Source organism: Solanum verrucosum, unplaced genomic scaffold (genome assembly GCF_900185275.1).
Source record: "Solanum verrucosum unplaced genomic scaffold, falcon-dt-bn FXZP01000081.1, whole genome shotgun sequence".
Taxonomy (NCBI): Eukaryota; Viridiplantae; Streptophyta; class Magnoliopsida; order Solanales; family Solanaceae; genus Solanum; species Solanum verrucosum.
The window spans coordinates 925,146-946,700 of record NW_026020233.1 but is presented as its reverse complement, the minus strand read 5'-3'; the positions used below and the strand labels follow the sequence as shown (position 1 = coordinate 946,700).

Below are 21,555 nucleotides of genomic sequence, written 5' to 3'. Positions count from 1 at the left end.
GTAATCATGCTTAGAGTCTTCCGCTGAGTTAAGTAAGGTAGACCAAGGGTTAGCTTGGGGCCAGCAATGGTTCTCGAGTGTCAGTCTGACTCAGGGTGTAGCCTCGTAGAGTGACAAACTTGGTATCAGAGCCTAGAGTTCAAGAGTCCTAGGGGGTCTATGAAGTCGTGTCTGTAGAATCCTTGTTATCGGTGTGTAGCGTGCCACATCTATAATTAGGAGGCTGCAATATTTAGGAAAATTTCTCACTTCTTTCACCCTAATTTTGTGCGTTAGAGTTTGATCTCGAAAAAGTTTCTTCTAATTCATACTTGCGCGTGTTTTCAGATAATCATGCCCTCGCGAAGAGCTGTCAGAGGTCGTCCTGCAAGACGCATTGTTGAGTAGCAAGAGTTACCCAATGCACCTGAAGTGCAACCTCAAGGAGAAGTCACCAATGTTGAGTTCCGTGAGGCTATCTGGATGTTGAGCCAAGCTGTGACTAACCAGGTTGGGCAGCAAAGAGGGGCTCGAAATAAAAAGGCTTACACTACAAGGATTCGTGTGTTCTTGAGGATGAATCTTCCAAGTTTCACTGGTTCCAGCACTACTGAGGATCCAGAAAACATTATTGAGGAACCAAAAAAGGTATTCGACGTGATGCGTGTTGCAGATACTTAGAGAATTGAGCTAGCTGCATACCAGATGAAGAATGTTGCTAGGACCTGGTTTGATCAATGGAAATGGGGTAGTGTTGAGGATGCACCACCTACGAGTTGGGTCTATTTTGAGGATGCTTTCTTGGGGGGTTTCTTTCCCCGGAATTGAAAAAGGCCAAGGTACGTGAGTTCCTTACACTTAAGCAGGATTCTCTTAGGGTTCATGAGTATGGGTTGCAGTTCACCCATCTATCTCATTATGCTCCGGAGATGGTTGCGGACATGAGGAGTAGAATGAACTTGTTTGTTAGTGGGCTGTCTCGTTTGTCGAGTAATGAAGGTAGGGCTGCAATGCTTATCGGGGACATGGACATATAAAGGTTGATGGTTTATGTGTAGCAGGTTGAGGAAGAGAAGCTGAGGGACAGGAAAGAGTTCAGAAATAAGAAAGCGAAGACAGGGAATGAGTCTGGGCAGCAGAAAGGTAGTGTGAATCGTCTGTCCTTTCAGAAACAACAGGGACCGGCACCATCATTTGCTAGTGCACCTGCATCCAGAAACAAAGGTGAGCATCATGGCCAGAAGTCGCAGAACTTCATAGCTAGACCAGCACAATCTCAAGGTAGTGCGGCACAAGGAGGAAATTGGGCTCCTACATGTGGTAGGTATGGTAGGAACCACTTAGGTAAGTGTCGTGATGGCAAGACATGTTGTTTCAAGTGTGGGAAAGAGGGTCACTTCTCGAAAGAATACCCTAAGAACAAACAAGGTAGTGGCAATCAAGGCAATAGAGCTCAATCTTCATCAGTTGCTCCACCAGATAGGGCTGCACCTAGAGTAGCTACTTCAGGTACTGGCGGAGGAACAAACCGTCTTTATGCAATCACGAGTCGCCAAGAGCAAGAGAACTCTCCAGATGTTGTCACTAGTATGATCAAAGTCTTTGCTTTTGATGTTTATGCTTGGCTAGATCTAGGAGCAAGTTTATCTTTTGTAACCCCATATGTTGCAAATAAGTTTGAGGTTATTCCAAAGAAACTTTGTGAACCCTTTTGTGTTTCTACACCTGTTGGAGAGTCTATTGTAGCTGAGCAAGTTTATCATGATTGTGTCTTTTCCATCAATCACAAAGACATCATGGCTGATTTAGTTGAGTTAGACATGGTGGATTTCGATGTCATTCTAGGTATGGACTGGCTTCATGCCTGTTATGCATCAATAGATTGTAGAACTCGAGTTGTCAAGTTTCAGATTCCTAATGAGCCAGTTATAGAGTGGAGTAGTAGTTTAGCAATGCCTAAGGGTCGTTTCATTTCGTACCTTAAGGCGAGAATGTTAGTTTTGAAGGGTTGTATCTATCACTTAGTCCGCGTTAATGACTCAAGTATTGAGGTACCTTCCATTCAGTCAGTTCCTATAGTAAAAGAGTTTCCATAAGTCTTTCTTGATGACCTACCCGGAGTTCCTCCTGAGAGAAAAATAGACTTTTGTATAAACATCATTCCAGATACTTGTCCTATCTCTATTCCGCCATACAGAATGGCACCAACAGAGTTGAAAGAGTTGAAAGAACAGTTAAAGGATCTATTAAATAAGGGCTTCATTCGACCAAGCGTCTCACCTTGGGGCGCTCCGGTCTTTATTGTGAGAAATAAAAAAGGTTAACTTAGGATGTGTATAGATTTCTGCCTATTGAACAAGGTTACCGTCAAGAAAAGTATCCTCCTCCAAGAATTGATGATCTTTTCGATCAACTTTAGGGTGTTTCTTGTTTTTCTAAGATAGACTTCATATCAAGTTACCATCAGTTGAAAGTAAGGGAATGTGACATTCCCAAGACAGCATTCATAACCCGTTATGGACATTATGAGTTTCTAGTCATGTCATTCGGTTTAACTAATGCACCTGCACCGTTCATGGATTTTATGAATAGAGTTTTCAAACCTTATTTAGATATGTTTGTTATCGTCTTCATAGATGACATACTAATCTATTCAAGGAATGAAGAATATCATGCTAGCCATCTCAGAATAATTCTTCAGACTTTGCAAGATAAGGAGTTGTATGCTAAATTCTATAAGTATGAGTTTTGGATTGAGGCTGTGGCATTCTTGGGCCACATAGTTTCTGCTGATGGAATTAAGGTTAATACTTAGAAAATTGAGGTAGTGCAGAATTGGCCTAGACCCACATCTCCAACTGATATTAGGAGTTTCTTGGGTTTAGCTGGCTATTATAGAAGGTTTGTAGAGGGGTTCTCGTCTATTTCGTCTCATTTGATGAAATCGACTCAGAAAATAGTGAAGTTTCAATGGTCCGAAGGTTGTGAGAAAAGTTTTCAGGAATTGAAGAAGAGGTTGACTACTGCCCCAGTTTTAACTTTACCAGAAGGTACTCAAGCTTTTGTGGTGTATTGTGATGCATCTAGAGTTGTTTTGGGTTGTGTGTTAAAGCAGAATGGCAAAGTTATAGCTTATGCCTCTAGACAGTTGAAAGTTCACGAGAAGAACTACCCAACCCATGACTTAGACTTGGCTGATGTAGTATTCACTTTGAAGATATGGCGTCATTACTTGTATGGTGTGCATGTTGATGTATTCAGTGATCACAAGAGTCTTGAATATGTGTTCACCTAGAAAGAGCTTAATCTCAGACAAATGAGGTGGTTAGAATTACTCAAGGATTATGACATGAATATTTTTTATCACTCAGGTAAGGCTAATGTTGTTGTTGATGGCTTGAGCAGGTTGTCTATAGGTAGTACTGCCCATGTTCATGAAGAAAAGAGAGAGTTAGCGAAAGATCTGCATAGACTTGCATGCTTAGGAGTCCGACTGATGGACTCCACAGAAGGAGGAATAGTGGTAACGAATGGGGCTGAATCATCACCAGTGTCTGAAGTGAAAGAAAAACAAGATCAAGATCCCATTTTACTAGAATTAAGGGCAAATGTTCATAGGCAAAGAGTATTAGCTTTTGAACAAGAGGGAGATGGCGTATTGAGACATCAAGGTAGATTGTGCGTACATATGGTGGATGGACTCCAAGAGAGGATCATGGAGGAAGCTCATAGCTCCAGATATTCCATTCATTCGGGTTCCACAAAGATGTATCACCATTTGAGAGAAGTGTATTGGTGGAATAGCATGAAGAAGGGCATTGTAGAGTTTGTTGCTAAGTGTCCAAATTGCCAACAGGTAAAGGTAATTCAAGAGAGATTGAAAACAACACAGAGTCGTCAGAAATCCTACACTGATGTTAGGAGAAGGGCGTCAGAGTTCGAGGTAGATGATTGGGTATATTTAAAAGTTTCACCTATGAAAGGTGTTATGAGGTTTGGTAAGAAGAGGAAGCTTAGTCCCCGGTTTATTGGACCTTATAGAATAGCCAAGAGGATTGGCAATGTAGCTTATGAGTTGGAGCTACCATAGGAATTAGCAGCAGTTAATCCGGTGTTTCACATCTCCATGTTGAAGAAGTGCATGAGCGATCCTTCATTGATCATATCAACTGAAAATATTGGCATCAAGGATAGCTTATCTAATGTGGAGATTCCGGTTCAGATTCTAGGTCACCAAGTTCGCAAGTTGAGAACAAATGAGGTTGCGTCAGTCAAAGTCCTTTGGAGGAATCAATTTGTTGAAGAAGCTACTTGGGAAGCTGAAGAGGATATGAAGAAGAGATATCCACATCTCTTTGAAACCAGAGAAAATGCAGACCAAGGTATTAATTTTCTTGTTAGTACTATCTAAATTATGAGTAAGCATGTTCTTTGTTTGAAAATGCTTTTGGGATGTTTGAACTTGATGTTACCACCCTTAGCTTAGTAAGAGTAAATCTCATTTGAGGATGAATGTTCCCAAGGGGAAGATATTGTAACATCTCGCAACTAGAAAGAACTAGAAGGAAGCTTAAAATTTGGAAATAGTTATTTTTAGAAAGCGTAAGGAAATCTGGGAAAATTTTAAGTAAGTTAAAGTGAGTTTTTGGTCAACTTCAAATGATCATAGCTCCTAGCTCAGGATGATTTAAGTGTAGTTGCATATATGGTTGGAAAGCTCTTAGAATGATCTTTCCAACGCCGCTAATTTTGGGCGATTCTGAGTTCGGATGAGTGAGTTATACCCTTTGGAAGTTGGGTTGTTGGAATAAGGAAAGTCCAATCCGGATTTTTAAGGGGTAGTTTGGTCTTTTCCTTAACGAACTTAATTAATTCATTTTTGGTAATATTTTTATAGGATAAGCTGACTGGGTTCAGTTTACGCTTTTGAAAAATAGAGTTAGGGTTTTTTTGGAGAAAGAACACAAGAGAAAAGAGAAGAGGAAAAGCAAGATTCATCATTTCTAAAGGATTTGATCTCGGATTTCTTCAAGGATTTGATCCCACTAAGTATGTGAGTCTCTCATAGCATTGGGTTCATTCACCCACATGCCAAGCATGTTTAATTCAATGAAATTCATCCTAGAAGAGTTGGAAAATTGATGTTCTTGACAAATATTCTTGAATTCGAAAGTTGTTAGCGAATTAGGACGAATTGAGAAGTTTATGAGATTCTTACATTGAGTTTAAGGTTGCTTTGAGTTAGTTTCTTGAGTATACATGCTGGGCATCGGAATCTAAAATGAATTTAGGGAAGATAATCGAATTTAGGTGAATTGAGGCTGAAAAACGAAGAAGGAAGAAGTCGAGTAAGGTTCATGAAACAAGTCTGCGTCACAGACTTGTTACCCTAGTGAACAAAAATCTGCTACGCGTCGGGAGAGGACGCGGACTCCACTGTCTCAAAATCTAATTTTCTAAATAATTATTTAGGAACATCTCCGCGTCGCGGACTTGTTCCAAGACGGTGATTTCGTAACTTTTCTCAAGTTTAGCTATTCCAAATCATTCCCAAACATCAAGAGACCTTTCCTATCACAAATCATAATCCTTGAATCCATTATTCAAATTCAAAGAAGGTAAAAAGTGAAGTCAAGAGAAGTCAAGAGTCAATAAGAGAAGTTCATTTCAAGTTTTCATAAGTCTTTTACAAACGTTTTAACTTTGTTTTAAGACTTAAGTTTGAAGTTGAGTAAAGAGTACGAGCAAAGTTCATTTTCTATAAAATGATATATGGGATCTAAGTATTTCTAAAAGTAAATGTTTTCACATCTGAGATTTCCAAAAGAGTTTTGAACAGCAAAAAGGGAACATTGATTCCAAGAGATCTTTTAAGCTAAGTTTGAGCAATTACCTCAAACTAGAGAAGAAGTTGTTTTAATAACATATGAGCTAAGTATATTTTTGGAGTAGTATTGATCACCGATATGGGGACGCGAGTTCATATTAACTCAAGCCCTCATAAACCATGTAGCTATCATGGGCAGAAAAAGGATCATACTTTCTAGATGATTCCTTAGTGCTTTTTAGCATAGACTAGTGGATCCACTCAGTAGTTCAGGTTCTATACCAATGGCAAGGTATAGGACGGTTCCTGGCAACGTGAGGTAAAACGTTGTACCATCACTTAGGCTCATAGTGATGGTTGCCGGTTAGAGAATCTCCCACAGAAGTTATATTACTTTTTAAATGAGTAAAGTTAAGTTTGTTATTGCTTTATCTTTAACGAACTAAGATTGTTTTGAGTTGAGTATTCATGAGTTGAGAAGAGCCAGGTAGGTGTTTCTTTCAAAACCTCTATCAAGCGTATGTTTATTAGCATTCCAACTCGCAGACTCGTACATTCAATGTACTGATGCCAGTTGGCCTATATCGTCTTATGATGCAGATGCAGGTAACCAGGATTAGCATCCAGCGCCTCATTGATCCAGCTTGAGTACTCAGAGTCTGTGGTGAGCCTCCTTGCATTCAGAGGACTCTTTTATTTGCTTTCTAGTTCAGTTCATTAGGATGTTATGGGGCTTGTCCCAACATCCATCTCAGTTGTTTTTTAGGCTTCATAGACAGTCAATTATTAGTTCTTTAGTCTTCTTATTTTATCTTATCTTAAGACTTGGGTTGCCATTTTGGCCAAGTTGAATGTTTAATTCTTTTAACATTCTAAGTTATATTATTACACTATTTGAGAAAGTTCTTCTGATCATTGTAATCATGCTTAGAGTCTTCCACTGAGTTAAGTAAGCCAGACCAAGGGTTCGCTTGGGGCCAGCAATGGTTCTTAAGTGCCAGTCCCGCCCAGGGTGTAGGCTCATAGAGTGACAAACTTGATACCAGAGCCCAGAGTTCAAGAGTCCTAGGGAGTCTATGAAGCCGTGTCTATAGAATCCTAGTTATCGGTGTGATGCGCGCCACATCTATAATTAGGAGGCTGCAACATTTAGGAAAATTTCTCACTTCTTTCACCCTAATTTTGTGCGTTAGAGTTTGATCTCGAAAAAGTTTCTTCTAATTCATGCTTGCGCGTGTTTTTAGATAATCATGCCCTCACGAAGAGCTGTCAGAGGTCGTCCTGCGAGACGCAATGTTGAGGAACAAGAGTTATCCAATGCACCTGAAGTGCATCCTCAAGGAGAAGTCAACAATGCTGAGTTTCGTGAGGCTATCCGGATGTTGAGCCAAGCTGTAACTAACCAGGTTGGGCAGCAAAGAGGGGCTCGAAAAGAAGAGGCTAACACTTCAAGGATTCGTGAGTTCTTGAGGATGAATCCTCCAAGTTTCACTGGTTCCAGCACTACTGAGGATCCAAAAAACATTATTGAGGAGTAGAATGAACTGGTTTGTTGCTGGGCTGTCTCGTCTGTCGAGTAAGGAAGGTAGGGCTGCAATGCTTATCGGGGACATGTACATATCAAGGTTCATGGTTTATGTACAATAGGTTAAGGAAGAGAAGCTGTGGGACAGGGAAGAGTTCAGAAATAAGAAAGCGAAGACAGGGAATGAGTCTGGGCAGCAGAAAGGTAGTGTGAATTGTCCGTCCTTTCAGAAACAAAAAGGACCGGCACCATCATTTGCTAGTGCACCTGCATCCAGAAACAAAGGTGAGCATCATGGCCAGAAGTCGCAGAACTTCAGAGCTAGACCAACACAGTCTCAAGGTAGTATGGTACAAGGAGGAAATTGGGCTCCCACATGTGGTAGGTATGGTAGGAACCACTCAGGTAAGTGTCGTGATGGCCAGACAGGTTGTTTCAAGTGTGGGCAAGAAGGTCACTTCTTGAAAGAATGCCTTAAAAACAAGCAAGGTAATGGCAATAGAGCTCAATCTTCATTAGTTGCTCCACCAGATAGGGCTACACCTAGAGGAGCTACTTCCGGTACTGGCGGAGGAACAAACCGTCTTTATGCAATCACGAGTCGCCAAGATTAAGAGAACTCTCTAGATGTTGTCACTAGTATGATCAAAGTCTTTGCTTTTGATGTTTATGCTTTGCTAGATCCAGGAGCAAGTTTATCTTTTGTAACCCCTTATGTTACAAATAAGTTTGAGGCTATTCCTAAGAAACTTTGTGAACCCTTTTGTGTTTCTACATCTGTTGGAGAGTCTACTCTAGCTGAGCAAGTTTATCATGATTGTGTCTTTTCCATCAATCACAAAGACACTATGGCTGATTTAGTTGAGTTAGACATGGTGGATTTCGATGTCATTCTAGGTATGGACTGGCTTCATGCCTGTTATGCATCAATAGATTGTAGAACTCAAGTTGTCAAGTTTCAAATTCCTAATGAGCATGTTATAGAGTGGAGTAGTAATTTAGCAGTGCCTAAGGGTCGTTTCATTTCATACCTTAAGGCGAGAATGTTAGTTTCGAAGGGTTGTATCTATCACTTAGGCCGAGTTAATGACTCAAGTGTTGAGGTACCTCCCATTCAATCAGTTCCTATAGTAAAAGAGTTTCCATAAGTCTTTCCTGATGACCTACCCGGAGTTCCTCTTGAGAGAAAAATAGACTTCGATATAGACATCATTCCAGATACTCGTCCTATCTCTATTCCGCCATACAGAATGGCACCAACAGAGTTGAAAGTTGAAAATACAATTAAATGATCTATTAGATAAGGGCTTCATTCGACCAAGCGTCTCACCTTGGGGTGCTCCTGTTTTATAAACGCTTAACCACACTTATCAAATACTAGGTGTGGGCAATCGTAATCTAGTATAAATCCAAATGAAGAGTTGGGGTTGAACCCACATGGAGCGGTAAAAGTTCGAATTCAGTTACGAAGTTATGAATGTAATCTAATTGGTGGTAGGAATAGAAATTATCAAAAACATTTAGCTAAATTGAAAGGGGTGACAACAAATGTCAAATGGGGGAATATGTTTTTCAATTAATAACTAAAACAAATATGAAAATAGGGGTTTTAACAAAATTAAGAGGAATTCTTGAGATATGATCGATTATAGGCTAATTACACTATATGGGTAATTGAAATTTAACAATAATATGTTGAATCATTGTGGGTAGGCTAGACTATAAGTGCAATAGTTTTCTCTCGAACAACTATCATGGTTCAGGCGAGTTCTCTCCAACCTCGACAAGCTTTACACTACTAAACAACCCACAACCTTAATTTATCCACTCTCTCAAGCTAAATAAGTACAATCGAGTTTAGGATTCACTCTCTCGAGTTGAACCCGTACCAACCTACTAACTACAATCATTAATCAAAAGCTTTGGTTCCAAAAACCTCTTTCTCAAGCAAGCTAAGAATTCCAAGTTAGAATTGCATTTGCAACTACAATTCATGGATTTAAACTCAACTGATGATTAAACCCACATTAAAACAACAAATAAATCATTAAACAACAATACCCATAAGCTATTTAGACAGATAATCACATGATCACACCCCAAGAATTGGGGTTTTAGCTACACATCATAAAAAGAGAGAAACCATTACCAAATACATTAGCCATGATCTGGGTAAAGGTTTTCAAGTCTTTACAATGGTCCAAATTCAAAAAATTCCAAAACCCACTTGCAAATCCTCAAGTTTTAGGCTCAAAAGCTTCAAAGTTTACAATGGATACTCAAAAACTCTCAACTCAGGGAATTAGAACTGGAAGAAATCTAAAAGTTCCTTAAAATTTCATTTAAAATTTCAATTTATAGTTGCCCAATTTTTTGCCTGAAAGACCATTGGACGAAGTAAGTTGGGCCTCGCTGAACTAGTCGGCGATCCGCCCTTTGCTCCAATTCATCGCCGGTTTGCATTCGTAATTTATCTTCAAGGTTCTGTGACTTTAGGCGATTAAGGTTTCCATCGCGGAGTCGTTCGACGATCCGCCGACTTCCCATTCCTGTCGCCAAATTTGTCCTTCCCCAAGGCTGACACACTGGAAATTTGGCCGAGTGGTCTTGGCGATTACCAAGATCACTTTTCTTTACTTCTTCAGCTTGTTTGCTCCTTTTTGCCCGGTAATGTCCTTGTCTTGCTCCTTAGCCTTCATAGTTGCAAATCAACACTATAACATCGGTTTAGAGCATAAATTAGGCATCTGAGGACACTAAAACTATCAAAACAAAGCCTTAAATGAGTCGAAATCTCAGACTCATAAACTTACAACCCCCAACACGCCCCCACGCGATCTACAACTTATTCCCAACAATTTCCATAAATTTTCTCCTTCAATTCGAGATTGAAATCACAACAATGGAGTTGTATTGAAGAATATGCATGTTGAAATTCGTGAATTGAAATATAACTGCAAGTCATTCGGCCTTTACGAACACGAAACCTGGTCTGTGAATGTGGAGGTCAAACTTGACTGGTCAAGATGACTTGGCCTCTGTGAAGGTGAGACCTAGTCCATGTGTAACATCCCGCCTAAGAAGTACCTAAGAATATAAAGAACTAATTTGGAAAGAGAAAACATCTGAAATTTTGCAAGTTAAGCTTAAATTATGAGTTTTGGGTCAACTTCAAATGACCATAACTTTAAGTACAAGATGAGTTAGGTGGCCCATAAGATATCAAATGAAAGTTCTTGGAATCCTCTTACCAACACTACCGAGTTTGCTAATTTTTGAGCTCGTATGAGGGAGATATGACTGTTTAAAGTCAGGTTGTTCAATTAAGGAAAGTTACCCGAAAATATGAGGGGTATTTTGGTCTTTTCCTTACTCTTTCAGATTTAAGCGTTTTAGTAAATAATTAGGGGTATAAACTGATTTGGTTCAGTTTTCCCAAATCAAAATACGCTTAGGGTTTCGGAAAGGAGTTTAAGAAAAGAAAAGAGAAGAAAAGAAGAGAAGATTCAAGCATTCGTCAAGTTCTTGAGGTTTTCTTGCGGATTTTCGCCTAGGGTTTGACCCCTAAAAGGTATGTGAGTTCTCATAGTGTTGAGTTTGTTCACCCACACGTAAATCATGTTAATTTCAGCACAATTTTGTTCTTGAAAAATGAAGAAATTGAGTTCTTAATAAGTGTTCTTGAAGTTCATTCATAAATCTTAATTTATGGGGTTGTTGATGAATTCTTGAGATAAGATTTAGTGTTTTGAGTGTAGTTTTGAGTGGATTATCGTATACTAATATTGGATATTCGAATCTAAGTTCTTGGGGAAGAAACCATTCGATTATAAGCGAATTGGGATTAGAAAACGAGGAAGAAAATTCATCGAGATGATATGGGGAAGGGGTGGCGCGGCGTGCCCCAGATGCGCCAGCAGTGCGCCAGAAATGTGTCTTTGAAGTTAAAGGGATGGCACCCTGCGCAATTTTTTCGTCGTTTAGCCTTTCTAAGTCCTTCTAAAGTATACATTTACTTTCTATTGATTCTAACTACTCTAAACTACTTCTAAACATCTAGAAATCATTCATAACATGAATCATAACCTTGAATCCACAAATTCAAATTCAAGGTAGAGCTAAGAGTCAAGTCTTGAGAGTTCGTTTGAGTCTTTTAACAAGTCTTTTGTAAATATTTTAAAACTTGTTTTAAGACTTGAGCATTGAGTTTGAGAAAGAGTAGAGCTAAAAATCATTTTCTTTAAAATGATATATGGGAATTAAGTATTCCCAAGAGTAAATGTTTTCACATTTTATCAAGAGAGGAAACACTGATGTCCCAAAAGAGTTCATGAGTAGTTTTTAGTATTATCTCATTTTAGAGAAAGATTTTTAAGTTATAATCTCAAACCACGTAAAGAGGAAATGTTATCTTTAAAACATAATGAGCTAAGTATATTTTGGGAGTAGTATTGAGCACCAATATGGGGAGAGTTCATACAACTCACAGCCCCCATAAACCATGTAGCCAACGTGGGTACAAAAGGGTCATACTTTTCAGATGATTCCTTAATGCTTTTAGCATAGCCTAGTGGATCCACTTAGTAGTAGGTTCTATACCCTCGAAAAAGTATAGGAAGGCTCTGGCAGCGTGGGTTAGACGTTGTATCATCACATAGCTAATAGTGATGGTTGTCGGTTAGAGAAATTCCCACAGAGATATTTTGTATTCTTATATACATAGATTTTACTTTGTATTTTCAAATGCAAACAGAGTTTATATTGTATCCTTGCATACAAACAGAGTACATCGTATTTTTGAAGTTGTTATTTACTATTTTAAAAGCTTTTCTTTATACTGCATGCTTTACTACTGTTGTATATTGAAATGAGTTAGTATCCTCGAGTTGAGTTGGATGAGGTAAGTGTTTCTCACATCCAGTTCAAGCTTATGTTGTGTTCAGATTTCCCCTCACATGCTCGTACATTCCATGTACTGACACCATTTGGCATGTATCTTTTATGAAACAGATACAGGTAACTAGGATTAGCATCCAGCGCTTCGTTGATCCAGTTGAGCTTCAGAGTAGTTGGTGAGCCTCTTTGCTTCCGGAGGGTCCCTTGTTTACTTTCAGTCATTTCATTTTGTTAGTAGGATGTCGTGGGTCTTGTCCTGACATCCATCTCAGTTAGTAGAGGCTTCATAGATAGATAGACATTAGTTGACGAGTCTTGTTCATTTCAGTTGTTTTGTTCTAAGATTTGAGTTGCCTTTTTGGCCAGTTGAATGTTTTTTTAAAGACATTCTAAGTTTATTGCATAAGTTTATCTTTTGAGACTATTTCATGTAAATTAAGTCTTCTGCTAGTAGTTAAGCCAGACCAATGGTTCGCTTGGGGCCAACAATGGTTCTCGAGTGCCAGTCCCACCTAGGGTGTAGACTCGGAGCGTGACACCGTGATGCGATGGTCAAAGGCCCCACCAATCTGCGAACATGGCTCAATGCCCATGAACACTGAACATAGTCCATGAGGTACCAACAAAGGTTGTATCAGCTGAACTTGATGTTGAAAAAAATGCCTCGACAGGGGATTGAGACTCGTTAGAAACCCTGTGCACGCAAACTAACTATGCTATCCTATCAAAAATGACATTCAAGACTCAACTAAATTGATGAAACAACCAATGGAGGTTGTCTCGATATAATGTTGACCAAAGTCAACACTTAGATTAAAACAACAAAAACAAGCATAACACACAACACCACGAAATCATTCCAATCACCTTGGGATCTGAATTAAATGTCGTTGTAGACCAAACCCAAAGTTCCGGAGCTAACGACGCTAATAAAAATCTCATCTGAGTCTGTTTATCAAGAATGTTGACCGAAGTCAATCTTTTGTCAAACTTTTCCAACATCTCGCCTAATGGCTCAAACTCACGCCGAAGACCTTGAGACCCAAACCAATCATGATAATAACCCAAAATGGACCTTCCAGAGTGGATGAAACTAATGAAAATCTCATACATTGTCAGATTCTCTAGACGTTGACCAAACTCAACTCTTTCAACCTAAAACCCCCCCAAACATGGGGAAACTCACCCAAAACTCTTTCAACCACCTTGGAAAGCATTCCACCTATCTCAACACATCACAAACACTACATAGGAGCTCTACGGAAAGGGGCATAACATAATTTACGCATGATAGCAAGTAGATGGCCGCGAGGGACCTTACATTTTTTCTAAACTTTATACTTACAAAAATCGATGATTTAATCTTTCGTGCATAAGTTAAACTCTATATACTAAATTCATCAATTATAGGCTGTTAAAATGAGATCCAATTACATGAGACCTGCCCAACCCGTCCATAATTTTATGGTTGAGCTCAAAATAATTTTAAGTTGGGTCAATCTCAACCCATTAAATCGTAACTCATTTTTAAACAATCTTCAACTAAACCCAATTTAATCTTTAAATTCAACCCGTTTTTGTAAACTGTCTTTGCCCAAAAACTTTAAGTAGTTATTCATGACAATATCAATTGCTGCTTGGAAATTTTGCAGATGTAGGAAACTAAATTGTGCACGGAAGAAATTTGTGCAATAATCTAATGGTTATTATATCTTTAATATTTTATTTTAGGGAAAAAGGGAAAAATATACTTCCGAACTATCGTAAATGGTATGCAGATACCCTCTGTCATAATTTTGGGACGTTGGTGCCCCTGCCGTCCAAAAACTAGAGCATATATGCCCTCCACTCTAACGGAAGACTAAATAGGGACATGTGGCACAATCTTATCCGTCGATCCAATATTTAATAAATGTCGGGTGGGTGGATAAGATTATGACACGTGTATGTCCGTTAGTATAAAGGGTATATGCTCTTTGGTTTTTGGACGACAGGGACACCAATATCCCAAAAGTATGACAGAGGGTATATGCATACCATTTACGATAGTTTGAGGGTATATTTGTCATTTTTTCCTTTATTTAATGGCAACTATATTCTTGTAAAGTATTATATTTTAAGACAGTTGAACTTCACAGTGAATAAGAATCTAAGGGGTCATTTGGCTGGGAACAAGTTATCCCAAGATTAATCATTTTGGGATTAGTTTTTCTGGGATAAGTTATATCACATTACTATGATATAAATGGTGGAATACATTATCCTAAACTTGACAACCAAACAAGATACCAAATTTTTATCCTTAGACTATGTTTTTATCCAATGACTATTTATTTTTATCCCTCACACCAAACGATTCCTAGGTGCCAATTGCCTTTGAGATTTAAAATTTTTGTTACGCAACAACTATAATATTTGATCTGTGCACCCTTAAAATCAAAATTTGTTCTTTTTTTTTTCAAAAAAAATAGTTTAAATTCAAATTGTGGTTATGAAAGCTAAATAGCAATATACTAAAATTCTTGGTATTAAGCGGGTCATGTTCAAACCCGATTTTAAACCCATTTAAGCTCAAAGTAAACTTGGGTGGGTCATGACTCAACCCGATTTTTAGTTCAACCCATTTTAATCTCTCTGGTTTCAGTCTAACCCGCCCATTTGACCCCCTATTCTATTATATAAGTAAATAACACACACATGAATATACAAATAATTCATTTAAAGTAAATTTTATTAGAATGAATAAATAAAAAGTTATTCCATAAAAAATAGAGAAAAATATTGAAAATATCTCTAAACTTGGCGTGAATTATTACTTTAGTCCCCCAACTAATGATAGCCTTAAAAACACCCTTCTACTTGATTAAAGAATTTAAAAACACCTTCTTATACTACATGTCATCCAACCACGGGTATATGTGAAATTTTCTACTAATGTGACTTACATATAGATAATGTAGTAAAATAAAAAATAAAAAATAATTAAATGCTAAAATTTATCGATTAAAGAAGAGAAAAACTTTTTCGAAAAGAATTAATCTTTTTCTTACCCTACCCCATCCCCTACTCAGTACCCCAACCCCACCCCCCACCCCATTTAAAAAAAAAGGGTTTTTAAAAAAAATTCTTATTCCACACCACTGTCTATCTCGACTTCCCCCCACCCCAGCTCCCGACCCCTCTCCCCCTCCGTGGTAATTAAATTAAAATTACTTTTAAAATAAAAAAAAATTCTTATCCCATTTTTTTTGGGTGGATGGGTAGTGAGGTGTGGGGTTGGAGTACTGGATAGGGAGGGATGGGGTGATAAAAAATAATGTTAATTTTAAAAGGGATAAGGCATAAGTACGCCCTAGACTATACCCGAAATACCAAAGACACACCTAAACTTAACTATGATCTTACTACCCACCTGAACTCATTTTTTTTCATATTTTTGTGCACCTTTTGTGCTGATGTGACACCTTCAACCACCCAACTTGGTTGTGTTTGTACACACTCGCTCCCTATGTGTGTAAATATTTTTTTTATTTTTAATTTAAAATTAATTTTTTTAAGAAAAAAATTAAAACAAATTTTTTAATTTTTTAAAAAAAATATTCTAATTTTTTTACCTTGTATCGAAACTTTTTTTTTTTACTTACATTCATTGTTTTTTCTCTTTTATTTTTTTATTGAGTTTATTTTCTTTGTCTTTCTTTTTTATTTGATTTCAAATGTCTTGTATTTAAAATAAGTTAATTTTGAACGGATATCATAATAAGTGAAGAAAATCAAATAAAACATAAAAATATTAAAAACATTAAAAGTAAAATTGTTTTTTTTTTAAAAAATACACATAATTTATTAAAAATAATTAAAACTGAAAACATAATAAATTAATTAAAAAAATTAAAGTGAAAAGAATATATATAAGTTTTATTATGTGAAAAGGTACAAGTATCCCCTAGACTATGACCTAAATCTCAGAGACACACCTTAACTAAACTAAGGTATTATTTTATTATGTATATCTATGTGTATGCCAAATCAATAGAAAATTCCACATATGTGCTTGGGTGGATGACATGTGACACAAGAGCAGTATTTTTAAATTACTTAATAAAGTAGATGAGTGTTTTTAAAACTGTCAGTTTTTAGGATGTTTTTAATATTTATGTGTATAAAAAATATTATAACAAAGCGCATGATTTATTTCTCAGTTATTAAGATAAAGAGATGTTAATAAGAATGATAAACCTATCATTTGTTGTCAAACTCCACGCAGCAAATTGATTATCAAGCTTGATATTCACTTAGCTCTTTTATTCAGGTCATTAGAGATATAGTAGTAAGTAATTGAATCACAGTACAATTTCATATTGGTGAAAGAAAGCTAGCTACTGTTACACAGTTGTTACGCTACATGTCTTACCCACCCATCTTAATTACTTGTTGACCATATATACTTGTGTGTCTGTGTTTGGACTGACCACTTCTGATTCTGTTATGCATGTACCTGGAAACAGAAGCTATTTAAAGTATTAGCAATTGTGAATGCTTTTGCACTAGCAGTTTAGCTCTAATAAATATGTTGTTCAAACCAGAAGGGCTGAGATAACTGCAAATGTAAAACTAGTGAGCACAATTATGTGCATGCAGGTTTTTCCAGAAAGCTAATTTATGATAGATTTTTAAATTTTGGAAGCATTCATTCATCCAACTTAAAGCGAGTGAAATTTGACAAAGGGTTAGACATTCAAATCTATGTCCAAATGTCTACTAAGATGACGACTGGTTACTTACTGACAGCATGAAGTGAAACCAAGAGAACTTCTCCAGGGACCATAACCAACAACTTCTTGCCAGCTTGGGATCTCCATAACTGATCCAGTTGCAATTCCTACGTACCCCATTGAGCATAGATTTTCTGTCATCTTTGATAGCTTCCTCACACTACATTACATTGAATGACAGCTTTTAGTTCAATCTCTTTAGACTTTTTGAAACAAGATAAAATTAAAGTTCCTCTGCTATGCTGTGAAGGAACATGATGAGGATCGTTTAATTTGGCAACTTGAGGGCCACAAGAAAACTAGCTTGGAGTGTTAATTAAACCTCCCTATGATTAGAATAAAGTAATGCACCAACATGATGCTAGATAAATTAGGGTTTCGTTTATTAAAAGTAGTTTCTAGCTATTTCATTTTCCTTTTGGAAGTGCATAAGCTGCTTCATTAATGAGTTTATGTCAAATATGATATTCAATGTTTACCTGAGAAAATAATTCAGGTCTATGATAAAATTTTATGGAACATTGACAAGTAAATAGACGAACGACCTTTCCAAATGTAAAATCAATTATTCTTCATGATAAATTGTATCAGAATCAGACTTTTAATATATAGTAGTTAAATAACACAAGAGATGGAAAGAATATGAATTAGCATATACATAGTTGGGGATTCAAATGAACAGGAGGTAGGAATTAATTAAATTAGCCAAAGATATAAAGATTACCAGATATCATCTATCAAAAGGAGGAAAAACAGAAGGAAATCTGCATCTAGTTGTTGCTCTTCACCTTATTTCTTCCTCCGTTTTTTTTCTTTTTTTGTGAGAGTTGGAGATGGTAACATTTCATAAGAAGCCTCGGATGTGATTTGTTTGCCATCAACTTTGATTTGGTTTATATGTGAAATCTTAGACCATTCAGAATTAGAGCCACTCAAAGAAGAGCATCTTTCACTCAATAAAGGGCAATTGTAAATCTCCACTTCTCTTAGTTTGACAAGGCATTTTGTGGCTTCAACGGAGGGAAGAAAACTCACTTTTTCACACCAGTATAGGCCCAATCGTTCTAGGGAAGACATGTTTTTTATCCATTCAGGCACAGCTTCAAATCCAAAATCATAAAGATGTAGTTCTGCTAAAGAAGAAAGATTTTGAAGCCATGCAGGCAGAGAGTCCCAATGAGGTCGCCCAAAAAGTGTTAAACTTCTAAGAGAGAAAAGTTGAAAGTTTTCCTCATGTATCTCACTGTTAGGAGCGTCTTCGTAATCAAGAATCGGGAATGAAGTGAGATCCTCTGAAAATGGACCAATTCTTAAGTAGTTTAATCAAGAAAGAGAATGAAGCACTTTGGGGAGACAAGTCAGCTGTGGGCAATCAACAATTCTCAAGGATAAAAGGGAATTCAACTGTTGCAAATTAGGAAAGGAGGTTAAATTAACACAGTTTTCTATGCTCAAAGACTTCAGAGACATGCAGGACAGAAGCATTTCATTTGGCAGAGAAGCCAACTCGTCACAGTAGCTGATTCTCAGTTCTTCCAAAGTCGTCAGGCCTTCCAAGCTTGGGATTGACGTAATTTTTGGACATCTAGATATCCACAGCATTGCAAGAGACTGAAGAGTTTGTAGATCATCAGGTAACGTGCTGAGATTTGTGCACTCTTTGATATCCAACACACGAAGAAAGGAACCAAAACCCCTCACACGTGGAACAACATGCACCAAATTAGGGCATTTATATATAGCCAGATATACCAGATTCTTAATATTGTTAAGAAGATTGTCTGGAAGGCAAGCAAGCTCCAGCAAGCCATCAATATGTAGGAATGTAAGACCTGATGAGTTATCACTACTGCATATATTTTCCAACGGCTGGTAACTGCTAACATTTGAAATCCTCAATTCCTCCAGGCTGGGGAAAGAACATGGAGTGGTAGTTATTTGTGAACAGTTGTGTATTTCTATTTCCTCCAAGTGAGGGAACACCTTCTCTGTTGTCACCTCTTCTGGTTCAGTCCACTCAACTAAGTTGGGCATGTTGCAGAAAACGAGTCTCTTTAGTGATCTGAATGATGCGATATTTGTATTATCACCTTGATAGGTTCTTGATCTGAGAAAGTCTCTACCATAAAAGGAACGACTTATGCTTTTCAAATTATCCAGTCCAGTGAGGTCTAGATATTTGAGATGCGGTAGGTGCCCAAGCATTGGTAGTTCTTCACACTTTCTACAACCTTTTAATTTGATCTCCACCAGATTGTCGAGTCCCAGTAAGTGCCCCTCAATAGTACTGACCATCATTGTCATAATCCATGTAGGTAACTTGTCACCCATGAAGTTCTGGACTGTCAAGCTTTTCAAATTTGGATGAGGTTCAAGGCCTCCCAAGACAGAATCATCATTGACTATGTCTTGCCTCCCACTGCTCCATTGAAATACTAACTTATAAATATTTTCCTTTCTACACAGATCTGCACTTCGAGCTTCTTGCTGGTTATTTACTTTCTCAAGATTTCTTATTTCAAGATCCCCTCCAAGTTCCTTCAAAAATCCAATCTCAGCAATTTGCTGACCATCAGCATAACCAACATTGAAGAATTGCAATGTTTGCAGACAAGTTAATTGTCCCATCTTGAATGGCATTAGACAAGTTGCATCGAATGAATAATAGTGTAGGTGTCTCAAGTTATTCAACTTGCTCAACTGACTTGGAATACTCTCAAGAAAGTCACATCCATTTAATCTTAAAGTCTGTAGATTAAAAAGCATGCAAAGTGAATCTGCCAAAGCTCGAATTTTGGTGCCTGATAGATCAAGATATCTTAAATGTATTAGCTTGCTGATTGATGAGGGTACCTCAGCAACATCAACACCATGGAAACTTAATACACGCAAATACTTGAAGTTTGATAACATGCTCCCAGAAACATTATCTGCTTAAAACAAGGTGCGTAAAGATCTTGCTTTTTCCTTGACAACTGAAGGCATTGATTCCCTTAAGGACTTCATTGAAAGATACCGAACATGTGGATGGCCATCTTCTGTACTGCACCCTACATTAAATCCTTCATATCTCGAAATTGATTGAGCAAGGGCATGAACAAGGCTGTGCATCTTACAATGGGTAATGTTACCATAGTCATCTCTTTTTACATCCTGCAATAGGGAATTTTGCAACAAAATGTTGAAGAACTCATTTCCCAAGCTTTCCATTTTCAAATGATCTCCTTGACTCAGTTGGAGAAATCCTTCGGCCATCCATAATTGTACCAGTTGATCCTTTTCAATGTCATGATCCCGACTGAAAATTGAACAATAGGCGAAACACTTCTTGACAGATGTTGATGGCAAATGATCAAAACTCAGCTTCAGCACTTGCAAGACTGCATTTTCATCCCCGTTTAAGTTCCAGAGGCCATTTCTCAAACTGATGACCACTCACTGGTTTCTTTCGTGAGACGCAACATTCCTCCAAGCAAGTTAGCTGCTAAAGGCAAACCACTACACTTGTGCGCAATTTGTTTACCAATTGGTACCAATTCCATTGGCACATCTCCTTCTGGAAATGCTCTTTCTTTGAACACAGACCAACAGTCATCTTCTGATAATTTCTCCAAGAAATGAAGATGATGTGTTGCTACTATGGATGCCACTCGTTCACTTCGAGTAGTCACGATAATGGCATTTCCCTTTGTTGCATTAATGCCAACTAAGGACCTTTTAAAATCATCCCACTCCTCAAGCTTTTCATTCCAAACATCATCGAGAACGAGCAAGTATTTTCTGCCACCTAGTTCCTTGTGAAGGATTTGAAGTAAAGCATTCCTACTTTGCACATCAATACTTCTCTGTGTTAATGATTCTAAAACCAGTCTAATAATTTTGTTCACATCAAAAATCTCAGATACACAGACCCATATTCTCTCATCAAAATATCTAACTATTTGTTCATCGTTGTATATCAATCGAGCCAATGTAGTTTTACCTAGCCCACCCATGCCTACTATAGGGAAAACTGCAACTACTTGGTTGGTCTGACAAATTAGGGATTCAATCATTGTTGAAACATCATCTTCCCTTCCAACAATATTGGAATCACCATGGAAACAGTCAGTCTCCTTATGGTTGATATGATCAATTCCATCCTGAACTCCCCTTGGGATAGCAAAGTCATTGGCTTCCTCATTAATCATTTTCAGGTTCACAATGATCTCCCTGATTTTGGCCCTCATTTTACAAGAAAGTGGATTTGGTAGTGATAAAACAAAACATACCTTCCACTCACTTTTCTTGAGTGTTGTGTAATTGAGCTCATCCAACAAATTATCAGCATCATAAGCTAAGTCTTCAAGTTTCTTCAGCCAAAGCTTAACTGCTTGGTCCTTCCTCTGTTGCCTCTCAGCATCATGTAAAACTGCTCTAGCTATAGCTAAGCATCTCCTCAGCTTTTCCAATTCTTTCTTGGAACCCCACAAATGACTATTACCACTTGTTGCAAGCAAAAGTAACTTTTGAAGTAAAACCTCAACTGAAGCACTTAGCAGCACTTCTGCCAT

The 21,555-nt window shown here is 37.7% G+C and overlaps 1 protein-coding gene and 1 pseudogene across 1 annotated transcript; both read right to left on the bottom strand.

Moving 5' to 3' along the window:
• Nucleotides 1-16,654: 16,654 nt before the first annotated feature.
• LOC125832776 (putative disease resistance protein RGA3) lies at nucleotides 16,655-19,915 on the bottom strand (annotated as a pseudogene).
• Nucleotides 19,916-19,936: 21 nt separating this feature from the next.
• LOC125832775 (putative disease resistance protein RGA3) lies at nucleotides 19,937-21,555 on the bottom strand. The gene is made up of 3 exons (XM_049511971.1): nucleotides 20,442-21,555; nucleotides 20,270-20,382; nucleotides 19,937-20,155 (listed from the first exon to the last, which is right to left on the bottom strand). Exons 1-3 carry the CDS (start codon nucleotides 21,553-21,555, stop codon nucleotides 19,937-19,939), a joined length of 1,446 nt encoding a protein of 481 aa, XP_049367928.1.